At 39.1% G+C, this 22,130-nt stretch overlaps 1 protein-coding gene across 1 annotated transcript in view; it reads right to left on the reverse strand.

The window, feature by feature from the left end:
• The window catches only part of LOC133618953 (collectin-12-like), a 78,730-nt gene that overhangs the window by 14,642 nt on the left and 41,958 nt on the right, over nucleotides 1-22,130 (reverse strand). Inside the window, exons 10-17 of the mRNA XM_061979814.2 lie at nucleotides 21,239-21,334; nucleotides 21,025-21,171; nucleotides 20,848-20,938; nucleotides 15,348-15,537; nucleotides 15,012-15,106; nucleotides 7,640-7,728; nucleotides 2,569-2,656; nucleotides 2,450-2,504 (exon numbers count right to left, since the gene is read on the reverse strand). Coding sequence (XP_061835798.1) covers nucleotides 2,450-2,504; nucleotides 2,569-2,656; nucleotides 7,640-7,728; nucleotides 15,012-15,106; nucleotides 15,348-15,537; nucleotides 20,848-20,938; nucleotides 21,025-21,171; nucleotides 21,239-21,334 — 851 coding nt within the window. The remainder of the gene's footprint in view (nucleotides 1-2,449; nucleotides 2,505-2,568; nucleotides 2,657-7,639; nucleotides 7,729-15,011; nucleotides 15,107-15,347; nucleotides 15,538-20,847; nucleotides 20,939-21,024; nucleotides 21,172-21,238; nucleotides 21,335-22,130) is intronic.

A 22,130-nucleotide genomic window follows, 5' to 3' on the forward strand; every position in this document is an offset into this window, starting at 1 on the left:
TTTGTCAAGTTTAAAATCGCTGTCTATAGTGACGCCAAGGCTGGTGACTTTGGGACGCACATCATTTTGCAATGGTCCCAAGTCAGCGAGGGCCGGACCAAACACTAAAATTTCCGTTTTTCCCTCATTCATTATTAAAAAATTCTGGGCTAACCAAGCCTTGACGTCGCATAGACAGTTGAGAAGGAGTGTCAGGGGGCTGTGGCCTTTTGAAATAGGCATATAAATTTGGCAGTCGTCTGCATAAAAGTGATAAGACACTCCATGCTTCTTAAAAATCTCTCCAAGAGGGAGGAGATATAGAACGAACAGGATGGGGCCTAGAATAGATCCCTGGGGGACACCACAGTAAAGCGGAGCAGAAGAAGAAGTGGCGTCCCCCAGTCCTGTCAGGCTTCGTGTAGGGTTAGTGTTCATGTGGCTGTGTGCGGCAGTGAACCCTGAAAAATGTGTTTTGCTGCTGCTTATTTCACTTGCAAATAAAGTGAGAAAAAAGGTAAGTGGTCATGTATGTTGTTAAATTTTTAATCGAACTGAAAGCGTACCATAGCTATATCGTTATATAAAATGATCCATATCGTGATATAACATTTTTTCCATATCGCCCAGCCCGAGGGCGTATTCAGCCAAACGTCCTCCAAGTAATGTTGCAATTTTCAACGCGAACAAAAGCAAGTATGCTTGGGAGAAAACGCCTGAAAGTAAAGTGATGCTCCATTCAGTCAAAATACGTTGGATTTGCCATAGACAGGCTATTCATTTCAGCAATTTCACATGGCAATTTCAACACATCCAAATTTGGCAATGAAAACTACAACTACCGTAATACTATTGTTACAATCAGACAGCTGGTGTGTAATAAGCACATTACTGACAGTATAAACACTTTGTAGCGCAACATAACACATTCAACTTTATGAAAAATTTAAGTAGTTAGACAACATACATCATACTTGCCAACCTTGAGACCTCCGATTTCGGGAGGTGGGGGGTGGGGGGCGGGGGACGTGGTTAAGATATATATATATAAGAAATACTTGACTTTCAATGAATTCTAGCTATATATATATATATATATATATATAAATAAAAGAAATACTTGAATTTCAGTGTTCATTTATTTACACATATACACACACATAACACTCATCTACTCATTGTTGAGTTAAGGGTTGAATTGTCCGTCCTTGTTCTATTCTCTGTCACTATTTCAGAACACACACATTATACAAATATACATTATAAAATCAATAAGAAAACGGGAGCTCTAATTTGGGAGTCTGAATTAGGATCAGAAGTTCCTATATAAACATTGCGCAATGACGTCGCCTTTTTGTATTGATTACTGCAGCTGTGCACTGGATTCATTCACAAATACATACTACAACTCACAAACACTTTAGAGTTAGGCTCCACCATCAGAATGTGTACTTAAACTTATAAAGATCACATGGATATTATTCAGTCAGTTGATTCGCCAAAACTAACTTGTTATACAGGAGGAAAAAGCACACAGGACGTTTCAATTGTTCACAGACTGGTCGCGCTCATCAGAATGACAAGACACTTCCGGTCTGCAGGTGATAGCATTCAATTGGGAAGAAACGCCCTACTGCCCCCTACTGACCAATGTGAATACTGATAAATGTGTAATGACAGCTCCAAAAACGAATTCAAACCACAAAATAAAATAAATAAATCAACACAAAAATGTGACACATTATGGGTGGGTCACATATGCATGTACAGTAGATGGCAGTATTGTCCTGTTTAAAAGTGTCACTACATCGCTGTTTACGGCAGACAAACTGCTTTACGGTAGACGAATACTTGACTGCTGTTGTTGTGTGTTGTTACCGTGCTGGGAGGAAGTTAATGAAACTGCCAAACAATAAACCCTCATAAGAAACCAAGAACTCGCCCTCGATCATTAGCTGTTTATGTTGTGGGAAAGCGGACGTGTGAACAGGCTGTCAACACGTCACTCAGGTCCGCATGGAGCTGGAGGTGGCGTGGCCTCCAGCTCCGCCTGAATTTCGGGAGATTTTCGGGAGAAAATTTGTCCCGGGAGGTTTTCGGGAGAGGCGCTGAATTTCGGGAGTCTCCCGGAAAATCCGGGAGGGTTGGCAAGTATGACATACATAGATAACCTATACAGAACTGCCATCTAATGTTTTGGACTGCATTGCATTGCAAATGAGACTCAAAGGGCGTAAGAAAACAAGATGTAACAAGTGGACAGCAGTTATCATAATCAGCTCATTTTTAAATGTTACAATAAACAATTAACTTTTATTCATCAAAAAATGTACATTTATTAACACACACTAAAGAAAATGAGTACTGTCGAGTACTAGTATCGATTCCCAGGTCCTGGGAATCGGTACTGTATCTGTTCAAATGTGAACAATACCCACCAATACACACACAAACTAACAATTCTTAGTACCTGTCAATGTCCTCCAGTTTCTGGTCGATGAGCGGTCCCATTTGATTGCAGGCACCTGGTGCATTAAAATAGTCAGCCACATCCTGCATATGAAAACATCCTACAAGCGTAACGTTTACCTTCCAGCTGCAGCAACTCAACACTGTCTGATTGGTTGTCTGTGGGGTCTGCACTCTGGATCATTTGCAAGAGTTGATCCATCTTGTCCTGAAACATGAGAGACAAAGACACTTTTTTCAGTCATTTTGACAGAAAAAGTTGACTTGTTGACAAGTAATCCCACATGGGGACATTTGGCTTTGTTAATCCAGCAGATGGCGCCACCATGAAACAGCAACAGTATCAGACAGTCAGTCAATTTGTGGCGGCGGGGGGGCGTGGCCAGAGCAGTGTCAAAATGACATCATCATTTGCATGATTGGCATGACACGACATGTATTTTTTTTTTAAAAGACTAAAAACACATTCTACGTATATTTAACCCGCATACATATTTTAATAGCAGTTAAAGGGGCTGTTTGCAACATTTACACAGATGACTAGAGCAGTGTTTTTCAACCTTTTGAGCCGAGGCACATTTTTTTCATTGAAAAAATACCAAGGCACACCACCAGCAGAAAACATTAAAAAATTTAACTCCGCACCCGATATTGACAGTAAAAAGTCATTCTCGCAATTGTTGGATAAAAAATCCAACCATAACTAAGCATGCATCAATATAGCTCTTGTCTCAAAGTACCGTATTTTCCGCACCATAAGCCGCCCTGGGTTATAAGCCGCGCCTTCAATGAACGGCATATTTCAAAACTTTGTCCACCTATAAGCCGCCCCGTGTTGTAAGCCGCATCTAACTGCGCTAAAGGAATGTCAAAAAAACAGTCAGATAGGTCAGTCAAACTTTAATAATATATTAAAAACCAGCGTGATGTGGGCGCGCATGGAGTCGTATATCAACATGGACGGAGCTGCGTGAAAAAAGCCACCCGGCCTCTTCGCGTAAACTTACCTTAACCACTCGCTCATCTTTTCTTCATCCATCCATCCCTTCGAGTTAGCTTTTATGATGACGCCGGCTGGAAAGGTCTCTTTTGGCAAGGTCTTCCTTTTGAATATCACCATGGGTGGAAGTTTCTGGCCATTAGCATGGCAAGCTAGAACCACAGTGAAGGATGACTTCTCATTCCCTGTGGTGCGAATATTCACCGTACGTGCTCCCGTTGTATCCACAGTGCGGTTCAAAAAAATATCAAGTCAGTGGAACCTCGTCCATGTTGATAATGTTCTCTGGCCGGATCTTTTTTTCAGCTATCTTGTTTTTACAATATGCACGGAAAGTAGCCAGCTTTTCTTGAAAGTCTTTAGGCAGTTGCTGTGAAATAGTAGTCCGTGTGCGGATGGAGAGATTGCGTCTTTTCATGAACCGGAAACCTGTCGCTTAGTAGGAGCCATTTTGTGGTCTTTACAGATGTAAACACACAAAGGAAATGAAACGTAATATCCGCGCGCTTCTTCTTCTTCTACTGGGGCGGGTGGTTGCTTACAGTAGAAGAAGAAGCGCTTCCTCTTCTATGGGGGCGGGTGCTTACCTTGGCGGTTGCTTGCGTAGAAGAAGAAGCACTTCCTCTTCTACGGGGAAAAAAGATGGCGGCTGTTTACCGTAGTTGCGAGACCGAAACTTTATGAAAATGAATCTTAATATTAATCCATATATAAAGCGCACCGGGTTATAAGCCGCACTGTCAGCTTTTGAGTAAATTTGTGGTTTTTAGGTGCGGCTAATAGTGCGGAAAATACGGTAGGTGTACTGTCACCACCTGTCACTTATTTTGAGTTTTTTGGTGTTTTCGTGTGTGTAGTGTTTTAGTTCTTGTCTGGCACTCCTATTTTGTTGTTGATTGTCATGTCATGTATGGATGTACTTTGTCGACGCCGTCTGCTCCACGCTCTGTAAGTCTTTGCTGTCGTCCAGCATTCTGTCTTTGTTTACTTTGCAGCCAGTTCAGTTTTAGTTTCGTTTTGCATAGCCATCCCTAAGCTTCAATGCCTTTTGTTTATTTTTGGTTTAAGCATTGGATACCCTTTTACCTGCACCCTGCCTCCCGCTGTCGTCTGCATATTGTGATCACGACAAATCATTGTTTCTGACATCTACAAACCAATTAGCTACTTGCTGCCACCTACTGATATGGAAGAGTATTACTCTGCCGAGCTCTTGACAGCACAGACAAGAATTACTGGTTTGCAAAGAATATTTTTAACCCAATTAGGTGGAATTACATGAATTCCCACGGCACACCAAATAATACACACAGCACAGTGGTTGAAAAACACTGGACTAGAGGGTGCTAATTTTTCAACGTATTTTACACAGTATATCCCGCCCTCTTATGGATTCTCATAAGTAATGATGTGATTACGTACGCACGTAACACATGCAAGCCCATTAGCTTTAGGCATTGTTAGCTAATAATAGCAATTTTGATAGCTAGCGTTACCTGTCATTGATAGCATATTTTATCATAACAACAACATGACTGTTGCTTCTCTTAGACTGCTTTTGTATGTGTGTACGCGCTCCCTGCGTGTACGTGTTGACAAGACCAGGTGAGTGACCGCAGTACACACCAATCATTGTATTAATAAGATAGCCAGTGGCGTTCTTGTTATATTTTTTTGCTTTAAATTATGTTACTGTGAGGAAGTTGCAAACAGCACCTTTAAGTGTCAATAGGACAAAAAAGGAACTATTTGCTCAAATCTATCAATCAACATCAGTCCTAAAAAGAAATAGCAAACATGCCATTTATATTTTTAACCCTTCGAATGCTTTATATTGAAAAATGTGCTTTGAGTTTATGAGTTATCCACATAGTAAATGTTAAGGGGTTAGGGTACTGGGGTAAAGATCAGACCTAAATATACATAATGTAATATTATGTATATAACATAATAATATTATTAGTAATACTATTGATGCATTGTTATATTTTTTGCTAATACAATTTTTAACCGCACATTATACCGGTAATCAGGCATTTTCTAATTTTATGGTTTCATTTTAGAGAAAAATAGTACAATTTGTCCAATTTACTGTTTGGAATTAGATGGGACAATTTTAGTCAAGTGTTTCTCTCAGGACTTTTATCACATTTAAATATTTGCTATTTTTTATTTCAGACTGATTTAGAGGTATGAGCTAAACAGCAGAAACATATGAAGACACATTTTGTATAGACTCAACTCTCTGAGGACTTTTCCGCCCTGGCAGCACTTATGGGCCAAAAAATTGTGCAAATTCTATGATTGTTCCAAAACACCCACCTTCCCTAGTAAATCACCACTGCCACACATACAGGTAAAAGCCAGTAAATTAGAATATTTTGAAAAACTTGATTTATTTCAGTAATTGCATTCAAAAGGTGTACCGGTAACTTGTACATTATATTTATTCATTGCACACAGACTGATGCATTCAAATGTTTATTTCATTTAATTTTGATGATTTGAAGTGGCAACAAATGAAAATCCAAAATTCCGTGTGTCACAAAATTAGAATATTACTTAAGGCTAATACAAAAAAGGGATTTTTAGAAATGTTGGCCAACTGAAAAGTATGAAAATGAAAAATATGAGCATGTACAATACTCAATACTTGGTTGGAGCTCCTTTTGCCTCAATTACTGCGTTAATGCGGCGTGGCATGGAGTCGATGAGTTTCTGGCACTGCTCAGGTGTTATGAGAGCCCAGGTTGCTCTGATAGTGGCCTTCAACTCTTCTGCGTTTTTGGGTCTGGCATTCTGCATCTTCCTTTTCACAATACCCCACAGATTTTCTATGGGGCTAAGGTCAGGGGAGTTGGCGGGCCAATTTAGAACAGAAATACCATGGTCCGTAAACCAGGCACGGGTAGATTTTGCGCTGTGTGCAAGCGCCAAGTCCTGTTGGAACTTGAAATCTCCATCTCCATAGAGCAGGTCAGCAGCAGGAAGCATGAAGTGCTCTAAAACTTGCTGGTAGACGGCTGCATTGACCCTGGATCTCAGGAAACAGAGTGGACCGACACCAGCAGATGACATGGCACCCCAAACCATCACCCAACCATGCAAATTTTGCATTTCCTTTGGAAATCGAGGTCCCAGAGTCTGGAGGAAGACAGGAGAGGCACAGGATCCACGTTGCCTGAAGTCTAGTGTAAAGTTTCCACCATCAGTGATGGTTTGGGGTGCCATGTCATCTGCTGGTGTCGGTCCACTCTGTTTCCTGAGATCCAGGGTCAACGCAGCCGTCTACCAGCAAGTTTTAGAGCACTTCATGCTTCCTGCTGCTGACCTGCTCTATGGAGATGGAGATTTCAAGTTCCAACAGGACTTGGCGCCTGCACACAGCGCAAAATCTACCCGTGCCTGGTTTACGGACCATGGTATTTCTGTTCTAAATTGGCCCGCCAACTCCCCTGACCTTAGCCCCATAGAAAATCTGTGGGGTATTGTGAAAAGGAAGATGCAGAATGCCAGACCCAAAAACGCAGAAGAGTTGAAGGCCACTATCAGAGCAACCTGGGCTCTCATAACACCTGAGCAGTGCCAGAAACTCATCGACTCCATGCCACGCCGCATTAACGCAGTAATTGAGGCAAAAGGAGCTCCAACCAAGTATTGAGTATTGTACATGCTCATATTTTTCATTTTCATACTTTTCAGTTGGCCAACATTTCTAAAAATCCCTTTTTTGTATTAGCCTTAAGTAATATTCTAATTTTGTGACACACGGAATTTTGGATTTTCATTTGTTGCCGCTTCAAATCATCAAAATTAAATGAAATAAACATTTGAATGCATCAGTCTGTGTGCAATGAATAAATATAATGTACAAGTTACACCTTTTGAATGCAATTACTGAAATAAATCAAGTTTTTCAAAATATTCTAATTTACTGGCTTTTACCTGTAGATTGCAGTCCTGTGGGAAACACTAGTGCCACACACTCACTGAGGCGCCATTTAGCCATCACAACTGATAAGTAGGCAGTGCAGTAGTCTCATTATTGACACTTCCAGTGAGCAATATAAGCACAGGAAAAAAAGTAAGTTGTTTCTTTAATTTTATTATTTCATTTTGTTATTTGTGATTGATATGTGCTTGATGTGTTGTGTGTGCTGTGTGAGTGATAGAAATTAAACTTCAACTTACCTCTTCAATAAAAACGGGCTCGTGTTCAGGCTCGATGGTCTCCACTTGAACGTCTTCGCTAAACTGCACCGTCTTCTTCTCCGTCTTCACTGTGACACATGTTACAAAGTACAATTCACTGACGCCAATTTTTGACTTTTAAAAGTTGGGAATTGAAAATGAAATATTGACGCTAGTGGCCCCAAAGGGAATAAGCGGTAGAAAATGGATGGATGGATGGATTTTCACAGACTCTATTCAAAGCCCTTAGAAGACAAAATGCAACTATTAAGATTTGAAAGGAATGCAGTAAAAAAACAAAAAACATCAACATGACATAAAACAAAGTCATACAAAGAAGCAGGCTTGAGAGGATACATCAGGGAGAGGGAGCCATTTGTTATAGGGATTCTGCAGGTATCAGCCAAACTAATTTAAGGCCCAAGCTGTCTGTTTACATGCTTTTCTTATTTCTCTTTGCCATTTGGGCTTATTGGACCCTAATTAGAATAAAAATTAAGAATCATCTTTTGATATGATGTACTTAGTCCATAAGTACACAAACATGTACTTCATGTTTAGTGACATGCTAATTCTTATTTTTACTCTTTTTTCCAAATTCCACCACCAGGTGGCAATATAGGTGTCCACATAAGCGGCCATAAGACCCCAATTCAGTAGTGTACACAATTTTGGAAATAAGAGCTAAAAGGTGCTGTCCACGCATGTGGCCACTAAGACTTTAGAGGTTGTAATTAATGCCACTTAAAACAAATGTAATGCCCTACTGCAGATTAAGCATCTGACAATGATTATCTTGAATACTTGAAAAGTAAATTAGGGATGTCCGATAATGGCTTTTTGCCGATATCCGATATTGTCCAACTCTTTAATTACCGATACCGATATCAACCGATACCAACCGATATATACAGTCGTGGAATTAACACATTATTATGCCTAATTTGGACAACCAGGCATGGTGAAGATAAGGTACTTTTAAAAAATAATAATAAAATAAGATAAATAAATTAAAAACATTTTCTTGAATAAAAAAAGAAAGTAAAACAACATAAAAACAGTTACATTAAAACTAGTAATTAATGAAAATTAGTCAAATTAACTGTTAAAGGTTAGTACTATTAGTGGACCAGCAGCACACACAATCATGTGTGCTTACGGACTGTATCCCTTGCAGACTGTATTGATATATATTGATATATAATGTAGGAACCAGAATATTAATAACAGAAAGAAACAACCCTTTTGTGTGAATGAGTGTGAATGGGGGAGGAAGGTTTTTTGGGTTGGTGCTAGAGATGCGCGGATAGGCAATTATTTCATCCGCAACCGCATCAGAAAGTCGTCAACCATCCGCCATCCACCCGATGTAACATTTGATCAGAACCGCACCCGCCCGTTGTTATATATCTAACATAGACGATGCAAGGCATTAGTGAGGTTATAAAGCTTTTGCCTGTTAAAGAAAGGAGACTGATCCAATGCAGCACAGACATTCGCGTGCCACGCTGTCACGACCCAGACGCACACCAGTGCGCAATCATATGGGAGCCGCGCTGAGCGCACCTCCAAGCGCGTCTCGCTGCCGGCGACGGCCGGGTATGGGCCCGACGCTCCAGCGCCATCCATTTTCAGGGCTAGTTGATTCGGCAGGTGGGTTGTTACACACTCCTTAGCGGGTTCCGACTTCCATGGCCACCGTCCTGCTGTCTATATCAACCAGGGTGAGCCCCACCCCTTTCGTGACCCCTGTTACGACCCCCCGGCCACGGGGGTGGCGGGCAGGTAAGCTGCTTACCTGCTGCGCGTGACGCCGGCCGTGGCGAAGGCGGACGAGGCGGGGTGTCGGTGCGGTGGGCGCGGTGGTGACCCTGGACGTGCGTCGGGCCCTTCTCGCGGATCGCCTCAGCTACGGCTCCCAGTGGGGCCCTCTCGGGGGAAGGGGCCTCGGTCCCGGACCCCGGCGAGGCGTCCCTTCTCCGCTCCGTAAAAGTGTCCATCTCTCTTTTTTTTTCTTCTGTTGTGGCATATGCAGCAGGTGCCTGCTCGTTTTTCGTATGTGGGTAACAACATTTAACTATGTATATATATTTCCGAATTGGTTTAACTGCCTCCCGCCTGAATCTATTTAAAATCTAATTTTTTTTTTTATTTCAACCGCCCGACCCGACCCGACCCGCGGATAAAATCTAATTTTTTAAAATTTCATCCGCCCGATCCGCGGATAATCCGCGGACTCCGCGGTTGTGCCCGCAAACCGCGCATCTCTAGTTGGTGCACTAATTGTAAGTGTATCTTGTGTTTTTTATGTTGATTTAATAAAAAAAATACAAATAAATAAAAAAAATAAAAACGATACCGATAATAAAAAAAACGATACCGATAATTTCCGATATTACATTTTAACGCATTTATCGGCCGATAATATCGGCCTGCCGATATTATCGGCCGATAAATGGACATCTCTAGTGTAAATGTAGCTTGAATGTAGATAATGTGTTTTTAATGTAAAGTGAATTACAAATGGTTATATTTATTTTACTGTGGTGGTAGCGGCGGCTGACAATTGTGTTGGCGACAGCAGAAGTTGCTCTGTTGCTCACACCAAAGAAATTTCAGTTTTGCCTGCCTTAAATCGCCAACTTCTTATTAGCTATTGGCGTGTGTGTGATTTTACTGCATTGATGGTGCCCCTGAGCAATGTTTAGGGGGTCATTTTGCACATGCTGCAAAAAGCCTCTCTGGGTTTCCAATTGACGGAGCTTTTGAAAAGTTAGCCAGCCAGCCATTTTTGCTGAATTTTCATTTCCTAATTTTCCCGATATGTACGCTTTCAAACGCTATAAACTTATTGGTCATTACTGCAGTATGTTTTTACTAGTGTAATTAAAAGGTCAATAACTTAATTATTCCAAAATAAGTAAACAAACAAAAATTAAGTGGACTCAATTTCTGTTAGCAAAAATTGCAACTCAAGATATATTGAACATCTTGAAGTGCAGTTTTGCCCAGTTGGGAAAAACTAGGTGGAAAACATTAAGTCGGGTGTATTTTTTTTAATGCATTCTTACTTGTAAATAAACATGAATAAAAGTCTGCTTGTAGCCGAGCCAATGGGAGGTCATCTACTTTGCCAATAAAATCCAATAAAAAAAAACATTCAAAAACCGCCAACAATACTTTTTTTCATGATTTGAATATTAACCAAGTATTAGTGATATTGTTATTATAAATGCTACTGCAGGCGAACTTTTTATAGCGTTACATACCTGCCAACTTTTGAAATCAGAAAAACCTAGTAGCCAGGGTCCAGGGGCCGAAGGCCCCGGTAGGTCCAGGACAAAGTCCTGGTGGGGGGTTCAGGCTTCGCCCCCCGACGCAAAATGATTATTAGCATTCCGACAGGTTAAAATGTTGCTAAAACCATCACTTTTCTATCAGTCACAGTGACTTTTCAAAACAAAAATATTACAGCAAAAATCATATGGGTTGATTGACATGTTTATTCTGTAAGCTAACTTCAATAGTTTGAAATTATTTTGACAGTTAATGCCAGTTATCCTGTCAACCTTTCACAAGACTTCAATTTGTTAATTGAAAGTATAAACAGTATAAACACTTTTTACAGTAAACAAATGGTAAAACAGTACTAAACAATTCCATTAAAAAAAAATTGGTGTCATTATTAACTTTCTGTCCAAGCTTGTATAATCTACTGCCTTGTTCAATTGTAAAAAATATTCTGTGCCTAAAATTCACATTTCTATCACAATTATAATACTGTAAACATGGTAAGCTAACTTCATTAAAATTAATAGTCCTGTCAATAGCATGGAATTACAATTCAAATGTAGTTTTTTTGTAAGCCTTTCAAAAGAATTCAAAATATGAAAAATTAATGAAAATTAATTTAAGCCATCAGACACTTGAAAAGTGGCACATCACATCTCTAATGTAATCATTTGAACTTTTCAACAGAAATAGCACTGCAAAAATATTAAGGACATACTTCTGTATTTTGGTAGTTATGCTGTCAACATTTAACAAGATTTCTTCAACTTGGACTTGAAAGCATAAATAGTATAAACACTTTTAACAGTATAACAGTACTAAACAATTCCAATAGATAACATTGGTGTCATTACCTTTTTGTGGCTAAAATCCGAAAAACGTTGAAAGTTTTCCACTTGTATCGCTAGCAACGGCATTAGACTTGTGTTCTTTTGTCCCAACGTGGTCTTTTACATCGCTAATTCCTCCGTGTCCGATCGAAAAATCTTGTCTGCACAAGGTGCAATTCGCGTAGTTTTCACCCTTTTTGGAACGTTTAATTATTCCCGGATAGGCTTTTGAATATTCTTCACGGAATGACTGCAGTTTTCTTTTCGGTTTAAGACTCGTTTGCGATTTTTCTCCGGCTGATTCCATGATCGTTCGCTCGTTTGGAAACAATGGCAACAGGTGCCTCGTGCTTGGCAGCGGTGCTATAAATAGCCTCGCGCATTTAAAAAATTATTTTTTTTTTAATTAATGAAAAACCGTATTTTTTATTACTGCAACCGTAACCCGGAATAGGTTGATGAAAGCCGTACTAATTACGGGAAAACCGGAGTAGTTGGCAGGTATGCAACTAACTCAAAAGTACTGTATAGACAAAAAAACAATGCAATGACTGCAAACCGCAAGTATAAAGTTTGACTAAAATATGTAGCTTCCTACTGTGGAAAGATCAGTCATACTGAATCACTGCGGTATTATCGTGTCAGTTTGTATATTTGTGATAGTAGTTTCTGACGATTTACGACGCTATGGTCTTCCCTCAGGCAAAACACTACCGCTTTTGTCTGCCAAAATCAACCAAAATTGAAAGTTCTTAAGTGGGGCTTTAATTGTGCAGCCCTGCTTTTAATTAGTTTTAATGAAACCCTGTGTTAGCATCAGAGGTGGGTAGTAACGCGCTACATTTACTCCGTTACATCTACTTGAGTAACTTTTGGGATAAATTGTACTTCTAAGAGTAGTTTTAATGCAACATACTTTTACTTGAGTATATTTATAGAGAAGAAACGCTACTTTTACTCCGCTACTTTTATCTACATTCAGCTCGCTACTCGCTACTAATTTTTATCGATCTGTTAATGCACGCTTTGTTTGTTTTGGTCTGTCAAACAGACCTTCATAGTGCCTGCGTTTCAACAAATACAGTCACTGGTGACGTTCACTTCGTTCCACCAATCAGATGAAGTCACTGGTGACGTTGGACCAATCAAACAGAGCCAGGCGGTCACATGACCTGACTTAAACAAGTTGAAAAACGTATTCGGGTGTTACCATTTAGTGGTCAATTGTACGGAATATGTACTGTACTGTGCAATCTACTAATAAAAGTTCCAATCAATCAATCAAAAGTGTGAAGGAAAAAAGATCCTTTTTTTATTTCAACCGTACATCCCGTCAAAAGCCTAAAGACTGACTGCACAGTTCCTGTCTTCACAATAAAAGTGCCGCTCCATCGCGCCTGTGCTTTCAAAATAAGAGTCTCCGAAAGCCAGCGCAAACAAGCTAGCAAGCTACGGAGTTTGCCGCCAATGTATTTCTTGTAAAGTGTATAAAAACGAATATGGAAGCTGGACAAATAAGATACCAAAAACCAACCACTTTCATGTGGTATTAGACAGAAAGGAGGAACTTTTTTTCTCCTCCATTTGAAAACGAGAACGTTATCAGCACTACTGTCTGATTCCAATCAATGCAAGTCATCAGAATCAGGTAATACACCAACTTATATTCTTGTCTTCATGAAAGAAAGGAATCTATATGTGTTAAACATGCATGTATATTCATTAAAACACCTTTAACATGTAAACAAAAACGGCAAAATAAAAACCGGTAAATATAAATTATATACTGTATATATCAATGTATGTATATATATATATATGTGTGTGTGTATATATATATATATATGTGTGTGTGTGTATATATATATATACATTATGTATATGTGTATATATATGTATATATATATATATATATATATGTGTGTGTGTGTATATATATACATTATGTATATGTGTAGATATATGTATATATATATGTGTGTGTGTGTGTGTGTGTGTATATATATATATGTGTGTGTGTATATATATATGTGTGTGTGTATATATATATATATATATATATATATATATATATATATATATATATATATATATGATATGTGTGTGTATGTTACTCATCAGTTACTCAGTACTTGAGTAGTTTTTTCACAACATACTTTTTACTTTTACTCAAGTAAATATTTGGGTGACTACTCCTTACTTTTACTTGAGTAATAAATCTCTAAAGTAACAGTACTCTTACTTGAGTACAATTTCTGGCTACTCTACCCACCTCTGGTTAGCATATTGTCAACATTAAATCAAACAAACAAAATGTAACAATTAAGGCTGTCAAAGTTGTCAAATGTGATGAGATAAAAAAACATTTCAAAAAGCACTTTCTTTAAAATTAACTTTAAATTCTAAATTTCTGAGAAAATTTGTAAAACAAGTTATATTTCATCACTTATTTTGGTTGAAAACAAGCTATAATTATATTTAGGATTTTTAATTGATGACCACTTGAATTTTAAGGAGCACATTCAGTATGTTGCAAAAAAACTGAAACTTTTACTGGGATTTTATTATAGAAACAAGTCTTGCTTTTCTTTTACTGTGAAACAGAAATTGGTGGAAACAACCTTTTTACCTGTTATTGACTATGGAGATGTGTTGTACATGAATGCTACCATGATGCACTGAGATTCTTCACCAACTGCGCTCTCCTTACTCACCATCGTGTGTTATACTCAATGGTTAACTGGACATCTTTATGTGCTTGACGCCTCAATCATTGGTATGTGTTCATCTACAAAACCATTCTGGGTATCACTCCATCTTATCTATCTTGTCTTTTAACAAAGAAACAAAAAAGTCACAATCTTCGTTCAATGAATGTTCTGCAATTTGTCGTCCCCAAAGTAAGAACTGAACTGTTCAAGAAAGCATTTAGGTTTTCAGCACCGAAGGGTTGGAATAACCTACAATCAAATCTTCAACTTCAAGCCCTTGTTACATTAAATGAGTTTAAAGCTTCTGTGAAAGGACTGCAGTCTACCTTGTCTGTACGCACGTGTCATGTGAGCAAGTTTTAATGTTGTAAATGTGATGTTTTATGTGTTGTTTACGGTTTTTAATGCAACCTTGCTGCTGCCCTCTTGGCCAGGTCTCCCTTGGAAAAGAGATCTTTGATCTCAATGGGATTTTATCTGGTTAAATAAAGGCTAAATAAAATAAAAAATAAAATGGAGTGTGTGTGTGCCTATACATACTCATCTCAGGCTCCGCGGTGAGATCAGCAGTGACAAAGTTGGAGGGGAACAGCCCCACCCCTTGATACGTCTCCCCCTTCCACCAGTTGGGGTCACTGCGTTCAAGAGAGCAGAAAAGGACACTTTAGTCAGGTGACAATGTAACAGTGGTCATCCGGCACACGCCAGACTCAAACTTGTGACCACAGATCCCCACTGATGTAGAGTCAGTGTCTAGCGGCGCTAGCCAATGAGCTCATCGCCATGGACAATAAGCTCAGCTCTTTAGGCGGGAGTGAGGTTGATACAGCGTCGTATATCACAAAGTGTGTGCTGAGTGTGTGTCTGTGTGCTTGCCTGTCATCTAGGATAGTGATGATCTCCCCCGACTTGAAGGTGAGCTCGTTGTCCTCTGCGGCCTCAAAGTCGTAAATGGCGCGGACCTTCCTGCCGTCAGACTTGTGTGAGGGCAGCAGGGTAGAGGTGTTGGGGTAGAGGCTGGACAAGGACGTCTGAGGTCTCTGCTCCTTCAAGGACAGCTCAATAGCTGCATGTGGTGCAAAAAAGAGTGATTGATTCTAGGGCTGGGTGATATATGGAATATACTCAATATATCGCGGGTTTGTCTCTGTGCGATATAGAAAATGACTATATCGTGATATTCGAGTATACAGGTAAAAGCCAGTAAATTAGAATATTTTGAAAAACTTGATTTATTTCAGTAATTGCATTCAAAAGGTGTAACTTGTACATTATATTTATTCATTGCACACAGACTGATGCATTCAAATGTTTATTTCATTTAATTTTGATGATTTGAAGTGGCAACAAATGAAAATCCAAAATTCCGTGTGTCACAAAATTAGAATATTACTTAAGGCTAATACAAAAAAGGGATTTTTAGAAATGTTGGCCAACTGAAAAGTATGAAAATGAAAAATATGAGCATGTACAATACTCAATACTTGGTTGGAGCTCCTTTTGCCTCAATTACTGCGTTAATGCGGCGTGGCATGGAGTCGATGAGTTTCTGGCACTGCTCAGGTGTTATGAGAGCCCAGGTTGCTCTGATAGTGGCCTTCAACTCTTCTGCGTTTTTGGGTCTGGCATTCTGCATCTTCCTTTTCACAATACCCCACAGATCTTCTATGGGGCTAAGGTCAGGGGAGTTGGCGGGCCAATTTAGAACAGAAATACTATGGTCCGTAAACCAGGCACGGGTAGATTTTGCGCTGTGTGCAGGCGCCAAGTCCTGTTGGAACTTGAAATCTCCATCTCCATAGAGCAGGTCAGCAGCAGGAAGCATGAAGTGCTCTAAAACTTGCTGGTAGACGGCTGCGTTGACCCTGGATCTCAGGAAACAGAGTGGACCGACACCAGCAGATGACATGGCACCCCAAACCATCACTGATGGTGGAAACTTTACACTAGACTTCAGGCAACGTGGATCCTGTGCCTCTCCTGTCTTCCTCCAGACTCTGGGACCTCGATTTCCAAAGGAAATGCAAAATTTGCATGGTTGGGTGATGGTTTGGGGTGCCATGTCATCTGCTGGTGTCGGTCCACTCTGTTTCCTGAGATCCAGGGTCAACGCAGCCGTCTACCAGCAAGTTTTAGAGCACTTCATGCTTCCTGCTGCTGACCTGCTCTATGGAGATGGAGATTTCAAGTTCCAACAGGACTTGGCGCCTGCACACAGCGCAAAATCTACCCGTGCCTGGTTTACGGACCATGGTATTTCTGTTCTAAATTGGCCCGCCAACTCCCCTGACCTCAGCCCTATAGAAAATCTGTGGGGTATTGTGAAAAGGAAGATGCAGAATGCCAGACCCAAAAACACAGAAGAGTTGAAGGCCACTATCAGAGCAACCTGGGCTCTCATAACACCTGAGCAGTGCCAGAAACTCATCGACTCCATGCCACGCCGCATTAACGCAGTAATTGAGGCAAAAGGAGCTCCAACCAAGTATTGAGTATTGTACATGCTCATATTTTTCATTTTCATACTTTTCAGTTGGCCAACATTTCTAAAAATCCCTTTTTTGTATTAGCCTTAAGTAATATTCTAATTTTGTGACACACGGAATTTTGGATTTTCATTTGTTGCCACTTCAAATCATCAAAATTAAATGAAATAAACATTTGAATGCATCAGTCTGTGTGCAATGAATAAATATAATGTACAAGTTACACCTTTTGAATGCAATTACTGAAATAAATCAAGTTTTTCAAAATATTCTAATTTACTGGCTTTTACCTGTATATATAAGAGTGAGAGAAGGTGCGAATCTGGTAACAAATGAAGGAAGAATTAATTCCCAAGAAAACAGCAGGGCGTCCATCGTCTGGCGATGGTTTGGTTTCAAGCGGGAAGATGTCGAACAGACAACCGTAATTTGTCAAGTGTGGGGCAAAAGCGTTGCTACAAAAAGTAGCATTACTTCTAATATGTAGCATCATTTGAAAAGTCACCCGCTAGAGAATGAAGAGGGCTTGAAACTCCGCATGTCAACATCTCTGTTCGGTGCCACACCAACAAAATGCCGAAGCAACCATTTCCACATCAACACCGTATGAAAAAAAATTGTCAACAACAGAAGGAGATAACGTCCGCAGGAACCTACCACATAGCGAAGGACATACACTATTTGATTTCCTACTAAGCAGCTCATTTCTATGTGACACTTATTGAAATATCTTGTGTGACATCATCATACCTGCCAACTTTTGAAATCAGAAAAACCTAGTAGCCAGGGTCCAGGGGCCGCAGGCCCCGGTAGGTCCAGGACAAAGTCCTGGTGGGGGGTTCAGGCTTCGCCCCCCGACGCAAAACGATTATTAGCATTCAGACAGGTTAAAATGTTGCTAAAACCATCACTTTTCTATCAGTCACAGTGACTTTTCAAAACAAAAATATTACAGCAAAAATCATATGGGTTGATTGACATGTTTATTCTGTAAGCTAACTTCAATAGTTTGAAATTATTTTGACAGTTAATGCCAGTTATCCTGTCAACCTTTCACAAGACTTCAATTTGTTAATTGAAAGTATAAACAGTATAAACACTTTTTACAGTAAACAAATGGTAAAACAGTACTAAACAATTCCATTAAAAAAAAAATTGGTGTCATTATTAACTTTCTGTCCAAGCTTGTATAATCTACTGCCTTGTTCAATTGTAAAACATATTCTGTGCCTAAAATTCACATTTCTATCACAATTATCATACTGTAAACATGGTAAGCTAACTTCATTAAAATTAATAGTCCTGTCAATAGCATGGAATTACAATTCAAATGTAGTTTTTTTTGTAAGCCTTTCAAAAGAATTCAAAATATGAAAAATTAATGAAAATTAATTTAAGCCATCAGACACTTGAAAAGTGGCACATCACATCTCTAATGTAATCATTTTAACTTTTCAACAGAAATAGCACTGCAAAAATATTAAGGACATACTTCTGTATTTTGGTAGTTATGCTGTCAACATTTAACAAGATTTCTTCAACTTGGACTTGAAAGCATAAATAGTATAAACACTTTTAACAGTATAACAGTACTAAACAATTCCAATAGATAACATTGGTGTCATTACCTTTTTGTGGCTAAAATCCGAAAAACGTTGAAAGTTTTCCACTTGTATCGCTAGCAACGGCATTAGACTTGTGTTCTTTTGTCCCAACGTGGTCTTTTACATCGCTAATTCCTCCGTGTCCGATCGAAAAATCTTGTCTGCACAAGGTGCAATTCGCGTAGTTTTCACCCTTTTTGGAACGGATAATTATTCCCGGATAGGCTTTTGAATATTCTTCACGGAATGACTGCAGTTTTCTTTTCGGTTTAAGACTCGTTTGCGATTTTTCTCCGGCTGATTCCATGATCGTTCGCTCGTTTGGAAACAATGGCAACAGGTGCCTCGTGCTTGGCAGCGGTGCTATAAATAGCCTTGCGCATTTAAAAAAAATTTTTTTTTTTTAATTAATGAAAAACCGTATTTTTTATCACTGCAACCGTAACCCGGAATAGGTTGATGAAAACCGTACTAATTACGGGAAAACCGGAGTAGTTGGCAGGTATGCATCATGCACAAAAGTGCACTATATTTGTTTTAAACTATTGTAGTGGCGTTCTGTACAAAAAGTGCACTTTAATTTAGTGTTGTTTTGATATGTCATCTTAGTGACATCATGCACAAAAGTGCACTAATAGCTTGTTTTAAAATGTCTGACAATCTTGCACTTTCTGTTTGGAAATGACATGAATGTTTGTGCCACTGCTTAATAACTGTTTCATAAATACACTTTTGCTAAATTGACTTAGTTGTGATTTCCCTCTCTGCATGAAAGTTTAAAAGTAGCATATATGAATGCAGTATGAAGAAGAATGTTTGAATGTAGACACATAGAATCATCATACTGCTGTGATTATATGCATCAAGTGTTCATTCAAGGCGAAGGCAACATATGGAGATATATATGGTGTATCGTGACATGGCCTAAAAATATCCAGATATTAAAAAAAGGCCATTTCGCCCAGCCCTAATTGATTCTGTTTTTAATCAAACTCAAGATAAGAGACACGGTTTCAAGGCAAGGGTTCTTAACCTTTTTGACCAGGGGCCCCAAATGTTCAATTACAGAGGGGCTCACATAAATATTAACACTGAATTAGTAATCTTACTCTTAATTTGAAACAAATGTAATAATTATATCTAACCTACTTACAATAAAACAATCTTGTCAAATTACATAAAACCATAAATTAATCACAAAGATTATTATTTATTTAACACATAAACTTTAGGCTTATGTCAGGCAGATTAAAAAAATAAGTACTAACCAAATATACTGCATAAGAGTGTACTCATCAATAACTGACGGAAAAGACATTTACATAAAATGATGCTGTGCTAAAACAAATAAACTAAATTAACAATGAATTTGTCTCTAAACTGTCAGTAAAATTGTAGGGCAAATGAAAATACAGCTTCTCCACTTACATTTTTGGACCAGGGATTGATATGAAACTGGTATTTTTGGCGGACTTCTAGGGGGCGCTCTCGGCTCAACAATGGCCCAATTGTTAAGAAACACAAATCTTCAGGACCTGCTGCTTGTTGAAAAAAGTACCGTATTTTTCGGAGTATAAGTCGCTCCGGAGAACAAGTCGCACCGGAAGAAAATGCATAATAAAGAAGGAAAAAAAACATATACGCATAAGTCGCATTTTTTGGGGAAATGTATTTGATAAAAGCCAACACTAAGAATAGACATTTGAAAGGCAATTTAAAATAAATAAAGAATAGTGAACAACAGGCTGAATAAGTGTACGTTATATGAGGCATAAATAACCAACTGGTATGTTAACGTAACATATTATGGTAAGAGTCATTCAAATAACTATAACATATAGAACATGCTATACGTTTACCAAACAATCTGTCACTCCTAATCGCTAAATCCCATGAAATCTTATACGTCTAGTCTCTTACGTGAATGAGATCAATAATATTATTTGATATTTTACGCTAATGTGTTAATCATTTCACACATAAGTCGCTCCTGAGTATAAGTCGCACCCCCGGCCAAACTATGAAAAAAACTGCGACTTATAGTCTGAAAAATACGGTACTTGGTTTCATGCAAGTCTCCAAAAGTTGTCTTTTTTAAAAAAAACTAAAACACAAACCAGAGAGGTTTGACCCTATACATTGGTTACAGTGAGCCCTCCTGCTAGGTGGTCTTTATTCTCTGGCAGACCAGGTGTATACGAGATCGAGGAAGCTGAGTTCAAATACCATAATGTGTTTATGAAAAAGGGCAAACAGGTATTTGTTTGTACGTTTTTTTTACATTACCTTTGGCCAAGTCTTCTTCTTCTTTCTTGTTTGAGGAATTTGCAGGATCCTTTGCCACTAATGCAGGACTGGCTTTAGCTTGTTCTGCAGCCTGCAAGACAATGATCATTACATACTGTACATGTCTAGATATAAAACATATCATTAAATAAATAAAAAATAATTTTAAAAATTTACCTGCGAGCCCACAGCAGGGAAGGTAACTCCTTGCTCTCGTAGATTTTTGATCATAGCCGAGATCAAACTGAGTTGGGGGTCACTGCGGAAGTCCTCTGCCCACTCCACCATCAGTGCCTTCAGCTTCTCACACACTTTAGGGTGGCCCTGAAAGAAATTATACAGTAACTTAAAGCTAACAGTCAGATAAGAGGGTGCAGAGATGAGTGGCTACCTTGTTTAGGACGTTACTGACTTCACTGGCAAACTCTCTGGAGCACACCTCCAGGTGGAAGATCTTGCCACAGTTGGAGACGCATGCACCCAGAAGCTGCGAGGACACACTATTAGCATTCGTTCATTCATTCAGAAGAAAAATACGCTTTTTAAAGTGGCGGGTGGGAGAAAAAAACCTCAATCCTTATGACTACCGTACTTTTCGGACTATAAGTCGCAGTTTTTTTTCATAGTTTGGCCGGTGGTGCGACTTATACTCAGGAGCGACTTATGTGTGAAATGATTAACACATAATAATATTATTGATCTCATTCACGTAAGAGACTAGACGTGTAAGATTTCATGGGATTTAGCGATTAGGAGTGACAGATTGTTTGGTAAACGTATAGCATGTTCTATATGTTATAGTTATTTGAATGACTCTTACCATAATATGTTACGTTAACATACCAGTTGGTTATTTATGCCTCATACAACGTACACTTATTCAGCCTGTTGTTCACTATTCTTGATTTATTTTAAATTGCCTTTCAAATGTCTATTCTTGCTGTTGGCTTTTATCAAATACATTTCCCCAAAAACTGCGACATATACTCCGGTGCGACTTATATATATTTTTTTCCTTCTTTATTGTGCATTTTCGGCCGGTGCGACTTATACTCTGGAGCGACTTATACTCCAAAAAATATGGTAAGTGTATACTAAAGATGCGCGGATAGGCAATTATTTCATCCGCATCAGAAAGTCGTCAACCATCCGCCATTCACCCGTCCTAACATTTGATCAGAACCGCACCCGCCCGCACCCGCCCGTTGTTATATATCTAATATAGACGATGCAAGGCATTAGTGAGGTTATAAAGCTTTTGCCTGTTAAAGAAAGGAGACTGA

This window comes from Nerophis lumbriciformis, linkage group LG19, assembly GCF_033978685.3.
Source record: "Nerophis lumbriciformis linkage group LG19, RoL_Nlum_v2.1, whole genome shotgun sequence".
Taxonomy (NCBI): Eukaryota; Metazoa; Chordata; class Actinopteri; order Syngnathiformes; family Syngnathidae; genus Nerophis; species Nerophis lumbriciformis.